The 24,327-nt window shown below is 53.6% G+C and overlaps 7 protein-coding genes across 7 annotated transcripts; 5 read left to right on the top strand and 2 right to left on the bottom strand.

Moving 5' to 3' along the window:
- Positions 1-6,118: 6,118 nt before the first annotated feature.
- Positions 6,119-7,411, top strand: A1O5_09023 (uncharacterized protein; the record flags this gene model as incomplete). Its single annotated transcript, XM_007749603.1, has 1 exon — positions 6,119-7,411. The coding sequence occupies one exon, from the start codon at positions 6,119-6,121 to the stop codon at positions 7,409-7,411; it is 1,293 nt and encodes a 430-aa protein (XP_007747793.1).
- A 6,029-nt stretch (positions 7,412-13,440) lies between these two features.
- On the bottom strand, positions 13,441-14,856 carry A1O5_09022 (uncharacterized protein; the record flags this gene model as incomplete). The annotated part of the gene is made up of 1 exon (XM_007749602.1): positions 13,441-14,856. One exon carries the CDS (start codon positions 14,854-14,856, stop codon positions 13,441-13,443), a length of 1,416 nt encoding a protein of 471 aa, XP_007747792.1.
- A 1,222-nt stretch (positions 14,857-16,078) lies between these two features.
- On the top strand, positions 16,079-16,903 carry A1O5_09021 (uncharacterized protein; the record flags this gene model as incomplete). Its single annotated transcript, XM_007749601.1, has 1 exon — positions 16,079-16,903. One exon carries the CDS (start codon positions 16,079-16,081, stop codon positions 16,901-16,903), a length of 825 nt encoding a protein of 274 aa, XP_007747791.1.
- An 862-nt stretch (positions 16,904-17,765) lies between these two features.
- Positions 17,766-18,174, top strand: A1O5_09020 (uncharacterized protein; the record flags this gene model as incomplete). Its single annotated transcript, XM_007749600.1, has 2 exons — positions 17,766-17,877; positions 17,984-18,174. The coding sequence occupies 2 exons, from the start codon at positions 17,766-17,768 to the stop codon at positions 18,172-18,174; spliced, it is 303 nt and encodes a 100-aa protein (XP_007747790.1).
- An 895-nt stretch (positions 18,175-19,069) lies between these two features.
- Positions 19,070-19,903, top strand: A1O5_09019 (uncharacterized protein; the record flags this gene model as incomplete). The annotated part of the gene is made up of 2 exons (XM_007749599.1): positions 19,070-19,408; positions 19,637-19,903. The coding sequence occupies 2 exons, from the start codon at positions 19,070-19,072 to the stop codon at positions 19,901-19,903; spliced, it is 606 nt and encodes a 201-aa protein (XP_007747789.1).
- Positions 19,904-20,199: 296 nt separating this feature from the next.
- A1O5_09018 (uncharacterized protein) lies at positions 20,200-21,792 on the bottom strand (the record flags this gene model as incomplete). The annotated part of the gene is made up of 1 exon (XM_007749598.1): positions 20,200-21,792. The coding sequence occupies one exon, from the start codon at positions 21,790-21,792 to the stop codon at positions 20,200-20,202; it is 1,593 nt and encodes a 530-aa protein (XP_007747788.1).
- Positions 21,793-22,118: 326 nt separating this feature from the next.
- Positions 22,119-23,804, top strand: A1O5_09017 (uncharacterized protein; the record flags this gene model as incomplete). The annotated part of the gene is made up of 1 exon (XM_007749597.1): positions 22,119-23,804. The coding sequence occupies one exon, from the start codon at positions 22,119-22,121 to the stop codon at positions 23,802-23,804; it is 1,686 nt and encodes a 561-aa protein (XP_007747787.1).
- Positions 23,805-24,327: the final 523 nt, after the last annotated feature.

Below are 24,327 nucleotides of genomic sequence, written 5' to 3'. Positions count from 1 at the left end.
TCAGGGGTCCAATGGTCCTTTGCAGTGTGTTCGAAAGTGGTGAAGTCAGTGGCTTGATTTTACTGATTACTGGGTCGGCACGTCCTGCAGTACCTCGTATTAGGCACCTTGGAAATTGATCTGTGGCTTGACGCTCCAGCCATTTGCATGCGAGCAACCAAGGGTACGAAACCCGTGGCGGAAGCATTCTCTCTTGCCAAGAAGCAACAGCAGGTTCGCTTCGAAAGAAAAAGAGTCCAGCAGCTTCTTCTGCACACACAGCACTGAAGCTCTACCCATGCAAGAACGATCATCTCCATCAGCTCCACACGGATCGAAAAGCCCTTTGCGTGCTACGCCGCCTTTGTCATACGTAGCAGCAGAAGGGGCAAATGTGATCCTGCTTCGCCTGTGTAGTTGACGTGTAGGACAGCTACGCTGCAGAGTACTTGGTTCAGTACCGCGTTGGCGAGCATGACGAAAATTGTGATTAGAGTGGGCAGTGGCAGGTGAAGCGAGGACGGACGGGCTATGTCTGGCAGTCTGCTGGTGAGGCAACATTTGTGTTGAAGTGCTTTCACTCACATGCCTGAAAAAGCATGGAAATCTGCCCCAGTTATCGGTTAGCTGACCAAAGAGGACGATCGATGCCCATTTTCGACGAACAAGCGTTCAAATAGGGGTGAAGACGGCACTGTCGATCACACCTCGCTTGGAAACATCGCGTGCTGAAACCCCTGTGGCCTCGTGCGGCGATCAGAATTTAGAGCTACTTAGGTAGCACATGGGTGAAGAGTATCAAGGTTCTCTTTTTGGTATGACAAGTTCAACGGGCAAGAGCCCAGTCCAGCTGGGATTGGATCCGTCAAACGGTGGCCGACCCAAAGTACGTCAAAGCACGCGGCACCGGAGTTTGAAGCGCAGATCGTCTGTACCATGACCTCTAGGATCAGTCATAGAGTAAATAACATGCCAGCGAGGACGATCTGTTGCCTTTTGCGGGTGGTCTGTTTTGGCATGTTTTTTGAACAGGGAAATGCTTGTGGCTTTGCTTGGTCTGACTTGACTCGGGCAGGCGATGATCGCTCTCCCGTCCACTGTCCGAATCGGCAAAAGACGGAGGTCCGAAGAGGCACCCGCAGAGGTCGAACACATGGCGGCTTCTTAATAGTCAGCTACCATTATTGAAGGCGAATTCAAGCAAATGCAGGGAGAGATTTCGCCAGCCCTTTAAAAAAAGATAAAAAAAAAAGGGCGGAATTTGTGAACTGTGGCTCATGCAATCCTAAGGAGTGGGCAGCGGAGGTCGCCGCTCAGGATTGGGTTTCTTGTTCCCTACTTATCACTTTTGTGCTGATCATTTGTGGACAGTCTGAGTAGTCCTAAGCGATGGCCTCGCTACCAGGAGCATACTACTGGGTAAGTCGACGCTCAGACCATCCGCGGTGGAGGACGCCCGTTGTTATTCGCGAATGCTGCGGGCGCCAGGAATGCTCGAAGTGGTTCTGTTCGCTTGGAGAAATTGAAAGGACTAGGCGATCCTCAACTGGTTTGGGACATGGCGGAGGCCAGCCCAGCACGCATCCGGCCTAAGCTGGGGTGGATTCAGCCCAAATCGGGCCTGTCAGCGACGGCTCATGACGCCAACTGAGGGTCCTCGAGCCGCGTCGGCTTGGCTGGAAGCTCCGGGCTTGACCGAAATGATCTTGGTTCTCAAAAGCGTTCGCGGTTACGGGAGTTTAGATTGCGAGGTTGGTGGCTGTTAGCTGCTTTGGTGCATGCACCCATGACGTCCTCCATCTCCTGCCCCCAGTTACAGAAAAGTTTCCAAGGGATCCGGAAGCCGTCAAAAGTTTGGCACTTCTGTGTTCCTGGTTGGGCAAAACTCTCGAGTGTTGTGCTGCCCAAATACGAGGCAGCGTTGCAGTGGACAGGAACAGAATGCGAACTGGCGTTGGTGGTCGTAGGAGCCGATGCTTGGACCGACTACTTAAAGCAACCGCAAAAAGGAACAGGGAATGAAGCGATGGGCCACCTTGCTAGCCAGGGAAACTATCACACCACTTCGCGTTTTGACCATGGCTGACAAAGGTCATTTGCAAGAAGCGACGGCGTCACAAGCTCTTTTTGAGTATGTCATCTCAGCTGGTGAGTGCCGTCGGAGAATTTCTGCTTCACGGTAGTGGTGTGTATGCTGGCCCCCCGATTTATGCTGAAGCGAGGCGGGAATGCAGGAGGCCTGCATCCAGGCCATGCTTTTTCCGGTTGTTGGGTTGTGCTCGCTCGCCCGAAGCAACCAGTTTCCATGGCATTTCAGGGCCTTTTGCCTGCAACCCATGGCTCTAGTATTAGTGCTATTGGTCTGCGAACTGGAATTGTCCCTGGGGCGTCAGGGAAACGCTCCGACTTGAACTTGACTCGGCCTCAGCAACGCAAATGCTCAGTGAACATGGGGTTTACCAGGCTCCCTGACCTGCGGCCAAGATGCTATGTACTCCGCAGGTATGTAGGTAGGTAGGGCTCTTTGTCGCGGCTTTTATCGTGGTCTGGGGCAGGTGCATTTGCCGATCAGAGCTCACTCGCCGCCAGCGTTTCGCATTTGTGGCTCCTGGAGAATTCCAAGACCCTCTGTTTTGATTGCGATGGCTCTTGCTGGAAATGCTGCCCATCAAGCGACCTTTAGTGTGAGAGAAAGCCAAGAAGCCGCGGGCAACAAAAAAAGTTTGCTGTCAAAGCGTAGCCCAGCAAGGACGAAGTAATTACCGCTTTGGCACTGTGCTTCTTAGGAGGGTAGGCGGTGTCAGGGTGAATACTCGTCATTGAAGCCTGTTACGGGTGATAGAATCACTCGCCTGATGGCCCCAGTCAGCAAAGCCATCTCCACAACTAGCGACACAAGCAAGCAAATCAAGTGCTGATTATTATTGTTGTTGCATGCATTTGTCACGGCCCGAAGTGACCACTCTACTGTATGGGGACAGAGTTGTGCTGTGCTCTCCTGAGATACTTCAAGGGACAGTTATGGCAGATATTGTTATTCATGAGGTGAGTCCGAAAGAACAATTCGGAGAGCCACTTGAATATCGAAACCAGGGACCAAGACGTCAAAGTGGGCAAAGTGATGATCGACATGGAAGAGCGCGTGGCTGCCAGGGGAGTCATGTTCGTCCATGGACGCCATGCGACGAGCACGTTTGTGGGCTGCGGCAGCGCCTCGGCAACGTGGTCTTGGGCCCCCCCAGGCGCAGGGATGGCAGCTCTTGTGGGCTGGTGGGGAGCCCACTAGCCCCCCCATTCCTCCAACGGCTAAGTAGGTAGGACCAAATACTTAGGACCTACCAAGTAGGTAGGTAAGTAGGTGTGACTAGAAGTGCCTGGGTGATCATGACGGGCGTCCAAAAGACCCTCGCGTACCTAGCCTTCGTACGGGCAGAATTAGGTACAGTACGCAGCATGGCACCTGCATTGGGGGTCCGTTGGGGGGTCCTGTTGAGCTCCCACCGGACTCTCTAGGGATGGAGATCCTCCCTTTGCAAGGTATGGCGGGCATGAAGATGGGCGTGATGGGTGTCTTTACCACAGCCGCCCTAACACCGTAGGCGATTTCCCCGATGGATTCCTAGGCTCTCCAGAACCCACACAACTGCGAGAAGCCCTCATCTGGAAATTCCTTATTATTCGTTGCTCCTGGAGCGCATTGCTACAGGGTTCAGCGTTGCTGCACAGTCGGTGTCGACAGCCGACAATCGACGCCGCCGTGACAGGGGGGCGGCAAGGGGGTGGCATTGCCACGAGGCAAAGACGCAATTGTACGACGATCAGCAGTTGTCGGTGTCATTCAGCACAGAGTCATGTCTGCGAGGGACGGTTGCGGCGTATGTGAGCGGAGTTCTGTCGATTAAATGCCATTATTCCTTCTCTTTTGGTGTCCGACTCCGGTAAGCAGGCCGTGGCTAAAGATTAGAGAGAGTACTTGTACTGTAGGTAGAAATCAGGCTTGCCGCGAGCCGAAACAGCAACTTCGACGGAAAAGCAAAGAGGCTTCTCGAAGCAGGAGTCCGATCTGAGAACGGAATGGAGACCGATCTGAGATGAAGGGGAAGAGAGAATGGGTGGCGGATGACAATTGTGGCGGCGTGGGCCACAGATGGTTGGTGGAGGAGACTGCTGCGGCATGTACGAGGATGATTTGGAGACTTGATAAAATACGGCAGTACGTACCCATTCAACGAGAGTTGTGCTGGTGGGAAGCCTTGGTAGCCTTTGATGCTACGTAAAGAGGGCGAGCTCTATACGAGGCGTGACCACTGGCCCGTTGTTGGAATCCGGACTTCTGGCACACGGACTACTACAAGCTGCGCTGCGGTGGTACAGACAGCGGCAACAGATCCCTGCGTGCATCTGCGTCTGCATCTGCGTCTTTCCTTCTTTTCCTGTACTCGTTCTCGCTGTCTTTTCTCGCCTTTCACGTCACTAATACCCAGACAGATAGAGCCTTGAGGGCCCATACTGGGTACTATCCCGGGCCTTGCACCTTGCACCTTACCTACTCCTTGCACCCTGCTGCTGACCCTCCTGGGTAGCTCCCCTGCTCCCCTGCTCCCCTGCTCCCCTGCTCCCCGGCTCCCTGTTACTGCTCCTGCTCCCGGGCTCCAGCTTCTCATGCTGCTGCTCACCGGTCTACCTTACCCAACACGGCAAGACTCCATTCTTGTAACTTTGTCTGTCCCTCCCGGACTGTGGCTACTAATGTCGCTTTGGGAAACTGACGACGCTGCTCCTCTCAAACCACTCCCTGCTGAGCCACCGTTTTCTTTTCTTTCAATGTAAAGCATGTCTAGCATAGCTGGCCCTTTCTAGACCGACTAAAATTGTTTAGTTAGCTGGCCTCAACAGCAAGAGCAGGAATACCATCCAACGAGCCGTCCAATGTCTGTCCTCCTCCTCTCCTCCTACACCCTCTCTCTCCCCATCTCGCTCGAGTCCGCCTCATTTCCCTAACCTTTCGATACCTGGCTGCTACAATCTATTCGTCCCTTTCAGTCCCGCCTCTTCCACTCTGATACGCCACTTCATCCTTCCCAGGACACATCCCGGTTCGTCACCTCGACCTTTCCTCTAGCCTCCTCCTCCACCAAAACACCCCCCCCCTCTCCCAGAGGGTCTCCATCCGCTTTGTGCCTTTCGTAACACGCACGGCCGCCAGCCCACCCAAAAAGCTCCCATCCGGCCCTATCACCAGCCCAAAACGGCCGTCTCTTTTCATTCTTGTGTATCAGAGAATCCTATCCTGTCACTTTCGAACGGACCCTCACCTCGGATTGACCTCACCCTACCCTTCACATCGCTTAAGCTTCGTTATTTCTCCGGTCCACTCGGTCTTTGTTGTTCAACTTTTGGGATTCAGGTACAGTCCCTGTTCTGATTCCGGACCCTTTGCACTGTTGTATACCTTCTACCTCTGGTCTGGTCTGGTCTGGTCTGGTCCCTGCTTATGTCTGCCGAGCAAAGATCCCGTTCAAAACTCTTTCTCTGCTCCAACAGAGACGTAACCTCTTGTCCATCACCCAAAGTCTAGTCTGGCTTCTGGCATTCGTGGCCGTCCTCGCAAACCAAGTGTCTTCAGCCGACAGGGCTCATGTCAGTCTGGGGTGCTGGCGAAAAGCCCCAATTTCAACACACCCTGGTAGAACGCCGGGTCCATCCACACCGTTTCCACTCCATATCTACGTGGTCTTCCTCACTGTGCACAATTTGGACGGTCTCTGATCAAGAAAGTGCCACTACCGCCAATCTGTGATTTTGTGGCTGCACGTCATTCACGGTTTCCTCGGTCAACAACTATATTCTCTGAGCGATATACCAGTTTGAACCACCCAGGCCTGGATCGGACACAAAGCACGAGCACTTGCAGTCAGTTCTGGTCCTGCATGTCCGACCGACAGCATACCATTCTGTTGCTCGAACAGACCACTCGACAACCGCCTCCATGTTATTATCAGTGGTCCCTCCTAACCATATGCAGCAGAACGACGTAAAACCCCCCCATGACTATCCAATCTATCCTAAGCCGACACCTTCACGATATTCCCCTCCCCCGTCCCCTCGCAACTTACCTCCATTCTCAGAGGACTCGAGGATGAACAACTCTCACCGAGGGTTACCACCGTTACCTGCTGGTCTCCCTGGTAGTCTCAGTCTTCCCCCTCCAGAGCGAGGGCATTCTACTGTTCCTCCACTCGGCCACCTCCCGGCTCCGCCCTCTCAATGGGCTGGCCAGGATGAGTCGATGCGAAGTTGGCTCCATGCAAAGGCTGAGGAAGATCGCCGGAAGCAAGAGGAGGAGAAGACCCGGCAGGAAGGTCTGCGACTCGACCAAAGACGCATCGAGCAGGATATGTTGCGGGAATCTCTTCAGGGAGGAATTCCTCCTCCTATGGTCCCTCTGATCTTTGCGGGCATTGGCGGAGGGAACCTTCCGGCTCATACCTTGGAGTGGGCGCAACAGTATCTAGCAAGCTTGACGATCCAGAACCAGCAACAACAGCAACAGATCCAAGCCCAGCAGCAGCAACTTCAGCAGCAACAACTACAGCAACAACAACAGCAGCAGCAGCAGCAGCAGCAGCAGCAGCAGCAGCAGCAGATGTCACCGGACATGCACCGAGATAGAATGATTCAATCGAATCCTTACGCAGGACATCAACCTTTACAAGCACCACCGCCACTTGCGCAAGCCCTTCCAACCGCACAGCCGAGCCAGGGCCGCAGTTCTATATCTGGCCCAACACCAGCTACTCCGAGCGCGCTTTCACGACTCAACACCGCTGATTTTATCCCCAGTTCCCTCGCAAGCCAGACGAGCCGACAACCACTGCACCACCCGCCGCAACAAGCGCAGACTCCGGCGGCTGAGCAACCATCTGGCCCGGGACTATTTTTCCATCACTGGACTCCGCCAAACCCATCGTCTTCCTCAGCAGGCAACCAGCCCCCGACGCCCTCGGGCAAAAGCACGCATGGCTCGCCCTTCTCACAGCACGCAGGATCACATCTACGGTCGGAATACCAAAACTCGCCGAAGAAACGGAAGACGGCGAGCGGGCATGCAGTGCCTGTGCCCCCTACGTCTCAACCGTCGGATCCGTCACAGCCCATGTCGTCCCGGTCGTCTAGAGAACGAGAAATGAGCCCGGGTCATCGAAACAGAGCTACTCGGCATTCACGCCAGAACAGTGATGCATCATCTCGCGAACAGGAGGTGAGCGGTCGCAACATTGCTAGACCGAGCAGTCGTCAACAGCGCAGGGATGAGCTCAGTGGCGGAGCGGGGCCCAGCCCAAGAAGGAAATTGACTGGCTCCTCCACCAGTGGCTCAAGTGAAGACAGTAATCCTGTTCGGTACGAGGGGGACAAATCTGAAACGCGGTAATAATACGAGGCACTTGGCAGACTCGGAGGGTGAAGCGACCGACTCGGGGACAGCATATTGACATGGCATTCCAACTGGAGGTAGTGAATCTTTTTGACGGGTCGACGACTATGAATGGGCACACACAGCCAAGCCGCCGATTTCTCGGTATGACTGTGCGTGTGTGCGCGTGCGCCGAATCCTGGGTCTCGGTTGGCAGAGGCAGTATTAAAATGCCAGTTTGAGAATTTACCTTCTACCTGCCACCTTCTACTTTGCACCTTCCGCCTTTCCACCTTCGACGGCCACATCTTTTTGGGGCTACGCTGGCGAAGAGATGGATTGACCCACCAGGATGTGCCAGTATGCCTAACGTAGGTATCGATCAGACCACCACCACCACCACCACCACCACCACCACCACCACCACCACAGCGGCAGCAGCAGCTCCTCGGCAACCGCGGCTTGGATCACACCATGCTACGAATGCCATGTCATGCTTCCTGAGATCCTTCATCTCCAACGTTTTGAGCTGGCTCTTGGGCCAACGACGACCTAGCTAGCCGTTTAATGTCGCTTAAGGAGCTTGAGGCGCTGGCCGGCCATGAGCACAGATTTGGTGGGGACTTGGGGTCGATTTGGCGAGACCTAATGTGGGAATGTGCGGCCAAAGCGGGCGAGGTCGAGTGGAGAGGAATGCCTAAGAAGGTCTCTTCGGCGATTTGACAGTGGTGATTTTTGGAAGGGGAGGGGGGGAGGAATGGGGCACGACAAAGAATGATGGGCATGGCATAAGCGAGAGTAGGCGACATGGGGGAAACGGAATGTGTTTCGAAGAAATGGCGCATCCTGCCGGAAGTTGGGGCAGTGACGATATGATTATGATTGATTGCGAGCAGGGAGTTTCAAGGCTGAAGCTCGAGCGAGTATGTATGTCACTGGTGCGATTGCATTTGGTGGTCTGTAACTGAGGCTCCACATGAGATTTCGGTGATCAGCCACATGGGAAAGGCTGGTCAGCCCTGGTTCAATGCACGGACGGCGCCATGACGGATCGGGCGACCTGAAACACGGTATTTTGACGAATTTTGATGACATGAAATAGAACAGGCAGGTAATTTGGGACGGATGTGTCTAGACTTGGAGTTGGTTGGATTGGATCAGCACTTAGTCGGTGCCGGCTGCTGTGATGTGATTGCGTTTACCGAGGATGCTGATTTGCATGCAGGATACCAGGGAGCCAGGATGCCAGGAAGAGGTTATACTTGTTAGAGGGAGATTTGGTGTCCATATATATACTTTTACCCATTGCGGCAACAAGGTGAGTGACGATGAAACCGAGATGAACCGTGGTTTGTGTGCAAGTGCGTCGGGCTTTGTGCAATGTTTACAGTGTGGCACTGGCTGAAACACGGACGGGGCATGTTTCATGATGGTGGAGAGGGGTAAGTACTTGTACTAAGTAGGTACATACTGTAGTAACAAGTACTGGGTATGTACAGTAGGTACTTACCGGATAACTGGTTAGTACTTTTGGCGGAGTGGCACCATGGCAACTAACAGCTAGCAACCTCGGAGTCCGGTTAGCGACTCGTTTCAGGTGGCGAGATGCCAATTTGCACAGCTGTGTTGCTGTTATTATTGTTGTGCACTGTGTGCGTCGACAAATTTCCACTGGTACTGGGGAGGGACTTAAGAGGGGGCAACTCCGTCCGAACCTGGCACACCTCAGCTACCTAGGTACCTAGGCACTCTTCACTTTCAGCTCACTTTCGCCTCAGCTGCGTCTTCCTTCGATGTACTTCAGCTCTTTCTTTAGTATTGATGTAGCTGTGTATGGAGCGGGAACAAGCACCTCGCTCGCTTCTATTATCATATTACGCAATTATTATGTAGGAAATATATTGTGGCAGGTGGTGTTGTACCCATTGAAAGTCACCACTCAGCCGCCAGTGAGCCTGCTCCCCGACAGATTGTTGTACATGTCAAGCACGACAATACATCCCTTCTGTCTTCATACCTCGGCCGCTACCTCGCTTCCTCCTCCTCTTTTGCTGTCATTTGGCAGTGGCACCGTCTTCTGCATTTTCTTCGTTGAACCTCTCGGCCACTCGGCGACGCCGAGCTGAAACTTTGCTCCCCTCATCCATTTCACTTTTTTGACCAGCTGAATTAGCCCGCCCACCACTTCTTCCCTCCTCTCAGTGACAATGATGGATATGTCGTTCTTTAGACCTTCGAAGCCATGGCTGCTTACCCTAGGTATTGCTGCTGTTAATCCCTGACTACCTAGGTCCTCTGCGAGAGAGTGCCCTTGTCTCATGGCCAATGCCAATGGCGAATCAATTGTCCCAGACGACCAAGGACGGGAGGAACCCCATCATATCCAAGGCCATGGACCTCACTGCTATGGCTGATTGACGCAGGATTCTCTAATTCACGCACTAGAGCTCTCAGTCGGTTGACGATCTGACCATCGACATCCCAAAGGAGCACACACCAGCGCCACTCCTCTTCGCCAATCTTGACCAGGTCAGACTGCCGGGCCACAGCCGATTATAGGTAGACCGCTGCTCGTCACTGCATTCAAAGGCTTTTGCTCCTATCCGTACTTCCACTGACAAATCGTCTGCCTAGTCGGCCAAATCCTGTCTCGATCTCGAATGCAATTGACCCGCGGGTCTCTCCCAAAATACTCCTCACCCCCCATGCAGCATACAATATCTGACCGCAGGCAGGAAGATACCACTTCGTGTCCGAGAATGAGTAGGATAGCGGTGAGCCAACCATATTAGTTCAAGACTGTTGAAACGAGACTGGCTACGCGGACCTGCTATTAAGTCTCCGTGCAGCGTGATACTGTTCAATGCTACTGCTGATGCTGATGCTGCGTTGACGGGCGGAAACCCTCCAACCGAACATGTCAGCTCTGCTACAGTCTGGGGGATTCACCAATATTACTCGTCAGTCTCGAATCACTCCAGTTACTCTGCCTCTCACTCGTCCTAGTCAAGGCCGCATATACGTCAGGGTGCGTTGCACTGTGTTGTGGGACGACCTTGCTACCAAGCATTTCACACATCATCATCGCCCCATGAGGCGTCGGGAGACTAGACAAGCCATGATGATACCAGGTGCCTCAAGGAGAGAAAATGTTGCCTGCAAGATCTCTTAACTGTCGTTGACTTCAGACGAATCGTGGCTCTCAGCTCCCCCGACGAATAGGAAACCCTCCTTTCCCGCTGCAGGGCCCCTGATCCACCCTCCAGGATATGTCATGGAAGATCTCTGATAGCGAGATCGAGCTATAATGTCGCGCGTCCAGCTTGGACGGATCTGCTTGCAGCTGGACCAGGTTTCTGGAAGCGAAACTGTGCCCCCTCACAGAATCTATTGTTCGAAATCACACATGGTCGCATGATGGGGGCCGTTGGTGGCTAGCTGAGGGAGCTGAGGATCGGCCGCTGTGAGCCAACCATCTCTGTCTGTATCACGCGCTGCCTGTGCGGTCACGACGAGGGAGGCAGTTGAGCGAACTTGATTGGTGCACGGGCCACCAGGCTGTCTTTCTCAGGGGTCATACCACGCATGATCCGGTTGGGCTGCTTGACGTGATCGGGCGATGAGAGCGGAGTCTTTTCTGGCGATTTGTGTGCAAAATAAACGGGCAGCAACTCCACCCGTACCCAATGATCGAGCCAAAAAGTTGAGGGTTATTTGAGCGAGAATTGCTGTACAAAACCGACCGAAAAACAAATCTTTTGTTGGGCCCGACCAGCGCCAGTGGACGAGCCGCCGAGAGCAACCTTCAGCACCAGCCACAGTAACAACTTGAGGCTGAAGGATGGATCCTCTGTCCTGACAGACAGAGTAAGTCTTTTGGCGATCACTCATCATTCCGCCTCCTTCTTTCCTTCTTCCATTCCTCCGGTAAGCAAGCTCAGCAACCATCTCCTCTGTATGCGACTGCGCAACCGTCTTCCTCACTTGGATTTTCCCCCCAACCCATGGCACCTTTATGAGCTCCCTGCTCCAGAGACGGCGCTCCGATACCCCTTGCATTCGATATGGAAATATTGCTCCAACGATTGCGACGCCCGTCAAGCTGGCGCATCCTGGGCGCCTCGCCAAAACGCCCTCGCACCTCAAGTCTGACGGCGCTTGGGGCTCGAATCCCCGAGGACGTTCCACAAGACTGCGATCAGCAAAAAGCTCATGCGCCCTTCGTCGACATCTCCCTCCTACCTCGGCGTTTCTTCCCCAGCACCATTGCACGACGCTGCAATGTATGAATATGCGCTCTCCACTTCAATCACGTTGAGGAGCCGCCTCACGATGGCTAAGTGGGCATCTGGGCCTGCGCAGCCTGCGACCTGCGATGTCTTCCTACGACACAGCCTCTCTACCGCCTCTAACTGTATGGGGACAACCTGACGGGACAATTTCAAGCATTGTCTTGCATTAACTGAGAGATGGCTACTTGCAATGCTCTCGCAGTGGTTGCGATGAGGATCGGTTTGACTCAATCCACGGAGTACCTTGTTCACGTAGGATTGACCACCATCTAAGTTGCCCACGAGGATTGGTTAATCAATAGCCTAATGGCGACAACCGACTTCAACAATCTCCGTGTAACACATTGCAGGGGCGTCTCTTCAGTTGCGGGACAACAATGGCTCAGCCACTTTTCCACCAGTCTCTAGCCTTCACTTCATCAAGACAACAGGCATTAGGTCGCCGGAAATTGCAGTTGGGATGAAATTTACACACACAACTTTGCTTCAGGATCGAGGATGTCATGATTTCCTCTTGCTGTGAATTCCGACCGCTCCTCATGTGCTGGTGGATTTGCTCTCTAGGCAGTTTGTTCCGTCTACACCACAGAAATACTCATTGCAACGCACCCCTGTGGCCAGGTTGTCTACACGAGTTGAAAGATTCAGAGTTGGGAGCTCCTGGCCGACGTTCAGTTAGTTGCATCGCGCACGGCCTCAGCCTCATATTTGTTTGCTATAACTGGCTCTGATTGGCGGGGCCTAGTTGTACTTCAGCCGCACATTCCAGCTCGTCTTTCGTCCCCAACTTCGATCCTCCAGTCCAGCCTCTTTCGTGCTCGTCCCTCCATGGCAGCTTAGCTTGAGTTTCGCTTGGCTCCGGTTAACACAGAAAAACTTGATTATAGCTAACGTCTTCAGGGACTAATGTCGTCTAACGCGAGAAAACCTGCGTCACTAAAGAGAGCTGGACAACTACTTCCTCAAGCTAGGATTCCCGGTCCTGGTACGGAAAGGCTGCAAAGCCAGCGGCAGAGATGGAGACCCTGTCTTCAAAGCCCCGCTCGAGCAAGCAATAACTGCACCAGTGTGGATTCGACGGGCCGAATTGGCCTGAGGCCGTCTATATGATCGGTAACCCAGTCTGTCCAATTTGTAAGTAAGGGACCCCCTTTGTGCCAACAGCTAGAGAATATATCTGTGGGCCAGCTTCTCTGATGGCAGGTGTAACAGAAACCGCACCAACAGACATTGTCAGTGTCAGGTCTCTCTAATGGACATCATTATGGCAACTGGAATCAAAAACCCCACCGGAGAGAGAAGAACAAAAAGAACGACGGGTAAGATGGAGGAGGAGAGCGATAGGAGGAGAAAAGCAAATGAAGGTATCACATGTCACATATCATCACACACTATCGGCGACAGAGACTTGAAGCAATGCCACCATCGACGTACAGAGTGTATCTTAATTGGGCTGCAATATAACACCATAAAGGAGACCCGCTCGAGCATATATACGCATATAGAATAAAATAAATATGTACGCAATGTCCGCCTGCCTGTCAGCACGTCAATCAGTACGACTCATGGCCCTCGTATGATAGATACCCTGAAAAGCGAAGAAAGACAGATACAGACGCCCTAGGAATGCAGTGTGGTATGGGATGGTATTATCTTCCTCTCTTTCCTCCTCTCTAGCTCAATGTGGACACGAGAGAGTTTGTGTGTTTGTTTGTTTGGGCCGACAAAGCTGCTGAGCCATCTGCAATCCGCAATTCAGGCAAGCAAAGTCTTTAGATTCGCCAGCGCGGCCTCGAGCAGCTTGGGCACGTAGGCCTGCCTCTTGGCGCCGTCGACGATGTCGGTGACCTTGGCCACTACGTCGGCTGACCCAAACTTGTCGCGCGCATACTTCCGGAAGGCGGCCTCGATGCCGTCGGCGTCGTCAAACGCGCGCGGGATCACCTCGGAGAAGACGGAGCTGCCGCCCGCGGCGCCCGAGATAATGTTGAACCACTGCTTCTTCTGCTCCGGGCGCATTAGGTCCAGGGCGCGCGCGAACTGCGCCGTCTCGTACGCCGACACCAGGTGGATGACGGCGTGGGCGGTGGCCAGCGCCCCGATCATCCCGTCCTCCTCCTGCTTGCTTGCCGAGGGTTCGGGGTTCCCTGCTCGCTGCACCACGAGGTCTGCTCGCTGCACCACGAGGTCTGCTCGCTCCGAGTTGAAGCCCAGGTAGTACTGCACGATGCAGCTGTCGTCGGCGCTGGCATGCGTCTTCATCACCTGCGTGATGGCGTCGCTGGCCGCGTTGAGCAGCGGCAGCTCGACGCCCAGGCGTACCTCCTCATCGCGGATGATGCCCACGTCCTTGTTGATAATGGCCGTTGCGGACGCCATTGGCGGCGACGCGCTCAGCATTCGCGGGCCTCGATTCTCGAACATCCAGCTCCACCCCAGGGGCGTCTTCCCCGTCGAGGCGTCCTTGGTGGTCAGCACGTCGTAGAACTTTTGGGTGTCGACGCTGTTGATGGCCGCAAGCCCCATGATCTCCGAGGCCGACGGGATATGGATCCCGCACTGGACCTGGTTTAATGCTTTTGCTGATTGCCCCGCACCTAGCCCGCCCGGGATGGGGAAGAGCGTCTTGCCCTTGCTGGCGACGTTCTCGAGCACCGTCTTCGCATTAGGTTCCTGGAGGTTCTTCATGTCGTCCGAGGATACCATGATCGTTAACGTGCCGTTGATTGATCTGGCCACGCCACCGGACACAGGTGCGTCGATCAATCGGACGTCGGGACGGTTAAATTCCCTAGTCAACCGGTCACGCACGGTCGACGGCTGTGTGGGTGGGATCGTCGCGTGGATGATGACTGTGCAATCCTTGGGGAGGGCGTGGACCGCTCCATTCTCGTCAAACAGGGCAGAGTGGACGTGATGGTGGTTCGCAACCATCAGACACACGACCGAAGCGTTTTTGACCGCTTCTGCAGGTGAGTTGGCCGTTTTGGCACGAGACTCGGGGATCTCGTCGCATGTCGACCGCCAGCGGTCCAGCGTTGGCCCATAGATGTCAAAGCCTGTGACTGGGAATCCCGTCCGGACCAGGTGTGTTGACATGGCGAAGCCCATCGCTCCAAGGCCGATGAACCCTACTTGAGGGAACTGGTTCGCCGTTGACATGACCGCCATTGCTGTTCAATGGGTGTCTGATGATTCTAGAAGAACAGCTTTCGGTTTCCGGATCGGGACGGGGCAGAAAGACGCTAGTTAGATGGTAGTTACACCTGTGAATGGGATTACAAGAGATAGCCAACACAGACGACGTTATGGGGGTATCATCAACGAGGCAGCAATCGTAAAGTTCGAAACGGACGTCAATGAAGGGAGCGGTTGTCTGAGTACGCAAAGGTAATCAAGATTGTCGTCAAATAAATACTTGCCGATACATTTCTTCCTCTCATCCATCCCTACGGTTAAATGCCAATGGCCACCCGGTATATATCGGCGCAGAGACCGATGCCAAAAGGGCAACAAGGTGGAGATGCAAAGGTGGAGGAGGATCTTCTGTGTTCTCGGCTGTTGGGATTGTGGAGAGAATGAACGGAAAACCTGAACAAAGGCAAATGCCGGCGGCGTCTCTCGGGGGAAATGCCGCGGATCGTACCACGTGACTTGACATCCGACAGCCACGTGAATTCATCTCACGTGATTATGTTGAAATCTGCCTGGCGATGTGACTTTGCAATGTTTTGAATGTGCCGAATACAAGATCCTTTAGTCCCCCCAAGTCGACACCTGCGGCAGCTCTGCTTGCCCAATTCCCTGCAGTGGTACAAGACAACAACCTAGTTATTCGGGCGCCGCTCCGGCTGAATACGAAGAAAGCCTTTCCAAAAGATGAGGCTTCAGTCCAAGCCACCGCGCCCAGATTCCCTGTCCCGAACCCGCAAAGTGAGGTTCTCCTACACCCTCCTTTTACGCCTGTGTAACCCACGAAAATTCCCTGCAATGTCTTTTGTGCCTAGGGCTACTTGTACCAATGGCGCGTGACGATGATTAAGCCACCTTCCTCTCCAAGCCTATGCCGCTTGTCTCTGACGACCGGGCTCGATTGGTTTGATATTTCGCAGCCTCACTAACCGGACAGCAGGCCCCCTGTCAGAAAAGGCAACATTGCAAAGCATTTTCTGACACGCAGCTTCAATCTTCGCGGGGCAACGTGCAGCAAAAGCACTGCGGAATTGTGTCGCTCAGCCTCGCCAGTTGCCTTGTCACCCTTTCCTGCAACCGGTCTATAACATGCAGCGGCCTCCCTCAGGCTCGCTCTTCCTCTGTAACCACTACTCGCTCAGTCCTCGTCTCTCCCCAAAGAGGCAGACGGTAAAGTTGACTAGTTGCTGATCGAGCCAAGATGTCTAGCAAGAACACTACTAAGAAAATCGCCGCTCGGCCTGGGCCCAAACATGGCGAGCCCCGTCCTAGTAGCAGGAAGCACCGTGACGACGATGACATCAGGTCACAAAGCGACGCCGGGTATTCCTCTGTGACGCGCATCTCAGGCTACCGGCATGAGGGACACAAACTCTCCAAAGGGCTTCAGCGACTCGAGGATGATGACTTGCCATCAGTCGACCCTCGACTCCAGCGAAGAGCGGAGCCACCCCGTCACAATTTGGATTCGCTGCCACCAGCAGAACGTCCGCCACTGGTTAGGAGCCTAACAGCGGTGCCTTACCTGGCCATATATGAGCATTGTGTGTTGCTTCGCAAACATGGGATCTCGGTGACGCTGGGGCCGGAGGTATTCAGAACCATAACTCAACAAGGCGGTATTGAACCACGGCCAATGAGCTATGGCTACACCTGCGGCGCTCACAACGGCCCCGTTGATGTACACAATCCATCTGCACAAGAGAAGCAAGCCGTCACCGAAGCCATCATTTTTGTCCTGGATTGTGGGGGAGAAGTTTTCATGACCGGCTTCGATCCTCAGCCAGTCATGCGGTGCAGTGCTTGCTCCAACCCCATCCCCAACCCCGTCTCCAGTCCTGTCTCCCGCCCTACCTCCATGCGAAGAGATATGGATGAACACAGTAACCGCAACTCGTTCCAGAATGGTCAAGGATGTCACCCAGGAACATACGAGAACAACCCCCAAGGCACTATCCCGATCGGCCTCGCCAACGGCTACGACACCGGCCGCTCTGAGGGCAATTGGCCGGGTCATGGCCGGTGAAGGGGTCCAACATATATATTCTGGAGCTCCAATTGTTTCTCCAGGCACTCGGGAGGCATATTTCTTGGTATTCTTATCGTCATTCACGACCATGTTGGCTCAGGCCTTGGGTGGCGGGTTGGGTCTTTTCGTCGTGTACTACTACGCAATTGTTCGACTTCGGGCTCGTCGACTGGGATTCACAGAACTTGTTAAGCCAGTCATGGTGGGTGTGATAACGCACACCTCTTTTGGGGGACTTTGGCATTCGGGAATCTGTCAAGCGGACAGCCTTTCTTAATGTTTCTAATAGAAGACAAGTTCTCTTCCGTATCTATTCTGACATTCAATGACTGATCCATTCACCTTTCACCAGCTTCTTTCTCAGGCTGAGTCTCGATCCGCAGACCCCTGTTGGTACTACAAGGGTGACCCTCGCCCCATCTACGTCATAGCCTCAAGCCTGCACCATCCAAGTCTCTTCCCACTCCCCCCCTTCTTCTCGTCTTCCCTTCTTGTCTTCTTTTCATCCCTCGTTTTGCAAGAGTTGATTCGTCCAACCGGTTCATTCTACTCTGCATGGGTCGAATGTGCAAACCACAAACGTCTGGAAATCAAGGTGACGTGCCAGCCAGAGCCAGGCTGCCTGTCGTGCCGCATGCCTCTCTTTCGCACCTGATGGCATCATACACTCCAAGTCCTCCTGGCCGCCTCTATATGCGTGATCGCCCTCGTTGCAGACACCACTTGTTTCCTTGGAATTTCATATGATTTAGTTGATCTTTCGCACTCGATCGTCAAGTCTACCATTTTCGTTTACCAGCGAACAATTATCCACCACCCAGACCAATCCTGCAAATCTTGTCGTTGAACACTGTACGACATGGAAGGCGCAAAGAACTGGTACAACAAGCAGTACGAGGCATGGGTGCCGTGGGTCGAAGACAAGGTTCTCGGCTGGTTCGGCGAGAACAAGACCAGCTACGTCGCCAAAGGTACAAGACCACAGAAAGCCTCACCTCAGTCGTGACCGTTCCTAGTCAATGACCCCTTCTCATTACGTGTTTGGATGTGAGTATCTGCTAACCAGTTGCGATGTAGATAACCTTAACAAAACCAAAATCGCCGGCGACGAGAACGTGGATGCCATCCAGGACGACGTCAACCAAGGCGTCGGCGGCCAACTTGGCAAAGGTGGCTTGCTCGAAGGTGTGGGCAATCTGACGAGCAAGGAAGTGCTCAACCGCGGAGAGAGGAAGGGAAAGAATGAGAAAGGCGGGCATGGGCTGTGAGAAGAGAGCGCGAGAAAGAGATGATGCCCATCAAGCACAGACGCTCGAGTTGAACGCCACCAATATTGTCTTTTGGGAGTATGTGGATGGAAAGTTGGTTTCTCTAGATGGTTTTCTGCGATGATACCACGATATATCGATTTTCGGCGACCCCCGCATGATGGAAGGGGTTGATCTTTAATCTGCATCCGGAGGACGAGGTACTCTCTTGTCTGTGCTGAATAAGTCCCTCGTTGATCCACCGGATCACCTTCGCGTAAAGGACACTGCTCCAAATATGTGTCTGTCTGACGAAATATCCCTCCACTTTTCTGGTGTCTCTCATGTGTCAGACACGGCTACTTTTTTCCTCTCTATACAGTCTTCTCGACTCTACGTACCGAGTACACACTCCGAGACTGATGAACGCTCTACTGAACACACTCAGTTTTCTCTCCTTCGTTATTGGTGCTCTCCAATTGGTGTATACATACTAATCATCGCTCGAAAGGGACAAAAAGGGAAAAAAAAAGTGAAAAACCGCAAAGAGGCCCTACGCAGAATGCGGCGCGAGCTGACAGATGTACGTTATGCTCCAGGTGATGGAGCATAACGCAACGCGACGCAAGGAGGCAACATCGTGGGTGTCCACAGACACATTACGTATCTACCTGCTCTGCAATGGCATCTGGGAGATTATATACAAGGGGAAGAGAGCGAGAGAAGAATGAGATATTTCTCGCTCTCCCGCAAGGATAGAAGAACACCAACACCATTCATCCATCCACATTTGCTTTTCCAAATTCGCCCTTCTCATCGTGTGTCGCTTCTTGGTTCCTCTTATCAATCAGGTGCATACTGTGAATCAACATTGGGACTCACTCCAGGTGACTGAACGGAAAAAAAAAAAAACACAATGGCTTTCACAAGGCAAACTACGTCTGCTAGCTACGATGGTGCTACGGTTGCTGTCTCCCAGCCTACGATCACGACCACGACCACACCATACTTCTCTTCGTACGCCTTCGCTCTGCACTCGATACCCGCCGCGTGGATGCTCTCGGTCCCGCCGCACGCGTACCTCTTTTCCAAACTGATGACGGCGTCCGGGTACGCGTACTCGAACCTGGTGCCGCGGGCCCAGCTGGCGACGTTGGCGCCGACGTTGCCAAAGGCCACGGCCGACATGCTCTGGCGTGCGAGAGGGTGCCATTTGAATGCATTGGAGGGGTTCCCGCTGTTCGCGGCTGCAATGGTATGTTGCCACTAGCTCTCACAGTCTTTATACCTCTTGCCTCAGCCCTTCCAACTCACACACAGGTGCATCTACCCTTCCCTCCCTTCTTTCTTTGTCCTCCCTTCATCCACCATTCTTTTCTCTCCACTTGCGTCCTTGCTTGCCTTAACCGCTCAGCGAACACACACACACACACGACCGCAAAAACAAAAAGAAAAGAAAAAACTAACGTCAGGGGTGGCACAGCTCGCAGGCACACACGCCAAGCTCGACGCCCGCGACCTCAACACCTGCGCGGCGGAGTACCTCGTCGCCCGCACGCTCTACAGCGTGCTGTACATGACGGTGCGCAGTGAGCGGGCCAGCTACCTGCGCTCCGCGGTCTGGGCGTGGAGCGTGGGCATCCCGGCCTACGTGCTCTGGAAGGCCGGGTGGAGGATCGTTGACGGCTATGGGCCAGCGCAAGAGCAAGAGTCTGCGCGAGGTGCGGCCGGTCAGAAGGCGAGTCTGTAAAAAGGACGGGCTGAAGATGATGGCCGTGGAGGTTGGATCAAAGAGATCCATCCAAGGGATGTATGTATGTAGTATGTAGCAGGAGAAGTGTATGATTGTGAGGACTAGACCAAGGAATGCGGTGGAGAGGCGGTCGAGGTAACAAACATCTTTCGTTGGTGTCGGACATCGCCCAATGCTCTTGTACTTATAGTAATTCTAGACGGTGCAGGAAAGTAGCTGCTCACGCGTCCGATCATTTCCAATTTATATCAACACACACAAGAAAATCCCTCGTTCTCCCCATTGGCTTTGTGCTAGTCAGTTTTCCTTTCCTTTCCTTCTCCTCCCAGCGCCTGTGCACCCTTCTTTCCCTTCTCTCTCTTTTCTCTCGCGTATCGGATACTCCTCGACCACCCTGCCGTTACTGCTCCTTTCAGACTTTGCACAAAGCTTGGCCACCGGATCGTATGCTCGATCACCTGTTTCACTTCTTCCCTCAGTCCACCGCCTTCGGAATCTTGGGCGATTCTTTGCTCAAAAGGTCCACCTTCTCGCCTACGAATGCGATCTGGATCCTCGTCCTTGGTCTTCTCCAGCATCTTGTTGAACTCGCCTCGTGGGATTTTGAACTTGGACTGATACTCAAAGTAAAGTTTCTGCCGGAAGGCGTTGGGAAGGCGGCGAACCATGTGGCCCCGAGTAACGGGGTCCATGTTTTGAGAAAGTTTAGAATTGACAGTTGGGTCGTCCAACCAGTCTCGATTTGAGCAGGCCGGATCATTGAAGGAGATGTTGGGAAGGTTGTCAATCAGTGGTGCGTACAGACGGCGGAAATTGGGTAACTGGTGTTTGACAATGTTCTCGACCTTTCGAGGGTCGTCTCCACCAATGCTCATCCGTGGATCGCCCATGTATGAGATCCCCGCAATGGTCGAGTACAGTTCTTTCTCGGTGAATTCAGGCGGGAGGAGAAGCAATGCTGTGCGGACTGCAGCGATCAGGTTGACCTGGTTTGCAAGGCGCACCGCCGGATTGTCCCGTAAGATTTTCACAGGCTTCTGGAGGCGGCCAGCAAGATATAGCGTGTCCCATTCGGACAGATCTCTGCATAGAGTATCCAAGTTGACCACTCCATATTTGATCAGAGTTCCATTGACGGTAACGTAGGGGTTGAAGTATACACCTGCCCCAAATGAATCTTGCACTTTGGAGACAGCGTAAGATCCCAGAGAACCCAGCCAAGAGTAGTGGTCTCGGTGTTCTTGGAGATTCAAAGAGTGCCAATGCTGACTATAGGAGACCCCAAATATAAAATCAATCATTTTCTGGTTTCCGTCCTGAATTTTGGCGATAGCCTCCGGGGGGTTTGGGTGCAGGGTTTTGGACCCTCCGCCTTTGCTCGCGCTCTGCGGGAAGACGCCCGAGCCATATGCAAAGGCATAGCGGATAGGCGCCCGAAATTTCCACAGGATTTGTCTCAATGCCTCCTTAAACTCTTCATTGATGATGATGTGTTGATTAACCCCGAAATCCTTGCCGGGTAGCTCGGAGAACTTTGAGATACTGAGGTCAGGATTTTCTTCCCAATCGGTCGGGGTCGACGTAGAGGACGGAGGTTTGGAGGAGCCATGGCTCGAGGGATTCTGCTCGGAAGGACCGGAGATGCTGGAGGAGGACTGCTGGCTTGATGGAGACGAACTGGGGCGCTGCTTCGCCTTGGAGGCGTCGAATCCTGGAGGTGGAGCACTGTCATGCCCTCGGTTTTCCTCGACAGTGGCATATCGCCTGATGCAGATATTGAGAGGGAACCGCTGAGCTGCGGCGAGGACAGCGAGTCTTCTGGGGTTGCCGCAGAGTTCTTGAAATCCCCTCTTGCCCAGGATGCTGGGGACGGCCCGTAAGGTCATCTTTGAAAAGTCGGGTGCTTGTGTTTCAACGATGCAACCATTGCTTGGGTCTCCTGAGCGCTATACCACCGCTTTACAAGTCAAGTCAATGTCTGCCTCCTGTGGGCTGACGCATGTGCAGGGAGAAGAGAGATGGGGGTCTATTGGATCTGGGCCCGAAGCAATATGACGCGACCGAGCAGGAAGGTCAGGCGAACATGGCACGTCATGCGCCAAGCTCCACGCGGCCAAATTCGGCAGAATCAACAAACACTGGCAACATTCGACTTCAATCAACGGTCCCGTCACTATCTTGCAACACCCTACAACCTCACCCGATAGGCATAATGGAATATGCAACTCTCGAGTCGCGTCTTGCGACCTTTGAACCGCCATCAAAACGATCAAAGCTCGGATGGCCGCATAAGACACCAACGCCGGAAGAACTCGCGCGAGCGGGCTTCTACTACAAACCCTCCAGCGCCAGCAATGATAACACCATCTGCTACCTTTGCGAAAGACAGCTGGACGGATGGGAGCCAGACGATGATCCAATTGGAGAGCATTATAAACATTCAAGCGACTGTGGCTGGGCGATATTGATGAGCGCGGGACAAGATGCCAAACACGACGTCGGCACAATGGAAGATCCCACGGGACAGCTGTTTGCAGACGCTCGCCGAGCCACCTTCGCCGTCGGATGGCCGCACGAGTCAAAAAGAGGTTGGCGATGTAAGATTGAGAAAATGGTGGAAGCCGGCTGGCATTATGCGCCTCTACCGGACAGCGAAGATTATGTGTCCTGCGCGTTTTGCAAACTCTCTCTTGATGGCTGGGAGCCAAAAGACGACCCTTTCGAAGAGCATCATCGGCGATCCCCAAGCTGTCCATTTTTCCATTTTGCAGGGACCACCGCGCCAGCCAAGCGCCCCAAAGCCAAGAAAGGTCGCACATCAAGAGCGTCGCGTTCTTCAAAGGCCTCGACCCGTTTATCGACACAGTCGAACACGCAGGATTTGACCGTGCTGTCAGAAGCTCCCAGTGCTGTTAACGATCTAATACCAGATCTTGATGAGTCGATAGATACGAGTACTATGTCGGCGATGTCGGTTATGTCAACAGCATCTACTGCCACAACCAGAAGCAAGCGAAAGGCTGCTGGGCCCCGACCGAAAGCGACAAAGTCGAAAAGAGCGAAGACCACCAAGTCGACAAAACCAAAGAAGGAAGAGCCTCAGTCAGAACCCGAGCCGATAAATGAAGCAGAGATTCCAGCAGAAGTTGAGCCCGAGCAAGTTTCAACCCAGGTTGATGGTGTGGATATCGAGCCAGCAGTTCAGTCTCACGAACAACAACATCTTCCGAGTCCAGCGCCCACTCCTCCCGCAGAGGTCGCATATCCATCATTAGACGAAAACAACACTCCCCCACGGATATCCAATGAGCCTCGTCATCTGAGTCCTCTCGGCCCACCCCCTCAAGCATCACCTACGCCTGTGAGGACACGGCCATCCACATCCGCCGTAAGAACAACAACGCCGAAGCCCATCACCGGCAGAATCAAATCCGCTCGTTCTGCAACACCAACCCAAAAAGCCAACAATAACTCTTCCCCTTCTCCCTCCCTCTCAACCTCAGACATTGAAAATGCCCCGCCCTCTACGCGTCCTGCGTCCGAACGTCCCCCCGTGCCTCCTCCTAGCTCATTCTCTCCTACCCGTCAAACTCAACTCGCTTCATCCCCCAACGCGGGCGCTGCAGAAATGCCGAAATGGTCGCCCGCCGACATAGAATTGATTTTCACTCCCCCATCTCCCCAGAAGGCGGAGGATGCAGGAATACTCCTCAGCCTGATGACGGGTTCCTCGCAGCTCTCCACGAATGAAAAGGCCATGACGGTGCAGGAATGGATTGAATACATCGCTAAGCAGACGGAGGAAGGGTTGAGAGCCGAGGCGGAACGCGTGGTGGGCGTTTTTGAACGCGAGGGAGAGAGGGCCATGAGGGCTCTCGAGGGCATTGTTTGTGCTTGAGAATGGGAAAACAATCGAATTCACCGGAACGGAATGGAATGGCAGTGCGAAAGGAGTATCGGAAAGAAAAGACACGCATCCGATTGACGAACGGGATGGACTACGCGGAAAATCAAGTGTTGGTTTTTTTTTTTCCCCTTCTCATGCATATCTTTAGAGGGCGCGGCGCTTTGGGACACGGAACTGGCTTCGAAGCCTATGGTGATCACACTGCTCAGGTTGCTTTGATCTATCCAATTGAGCGTTCCAGGTTACGGTTTGGCACACTATGGACCTGTCCGCGTTACGGTGGGGGAACAGGCATGGTTTGCAGTGGGTCTTCTCTGCAATGGCAATGCAATGCAATGTTGGATTAGGCAATCCGCGATGGATCCGTACACATACTGATCGGCTTAGGTGGAGCGACTGGTGTTCGGGAGGAGTATTCCACGGATATGAGGGTCTTTGCAGCCACCGGCAGCCAATTCACGAGACTGAAGTGGTGATACTGGACTAGAACAATTCTCCAGACTTCAACCATGTT

This window comes from Cladophialophora psammophila, assembly GCF_000585535.1.
Source record: "Cladophialophora psammophila CBS 110553 chromosome Unknown aczJe-supercont1.15, whole genome shotgun sequence".
Lineage (NCBI taxonomy): Eukaryota > Fungi > Ascomycota > Eurotiomycetes > Chaetothyriales > Herpotrichiellaceae > Cladophialophora > Cladophialophora psammophila.
Note: the sequence above shows the minus strand (reverse complement) of the source record. Positions and strands in the feature narration are given on the sequence as shown.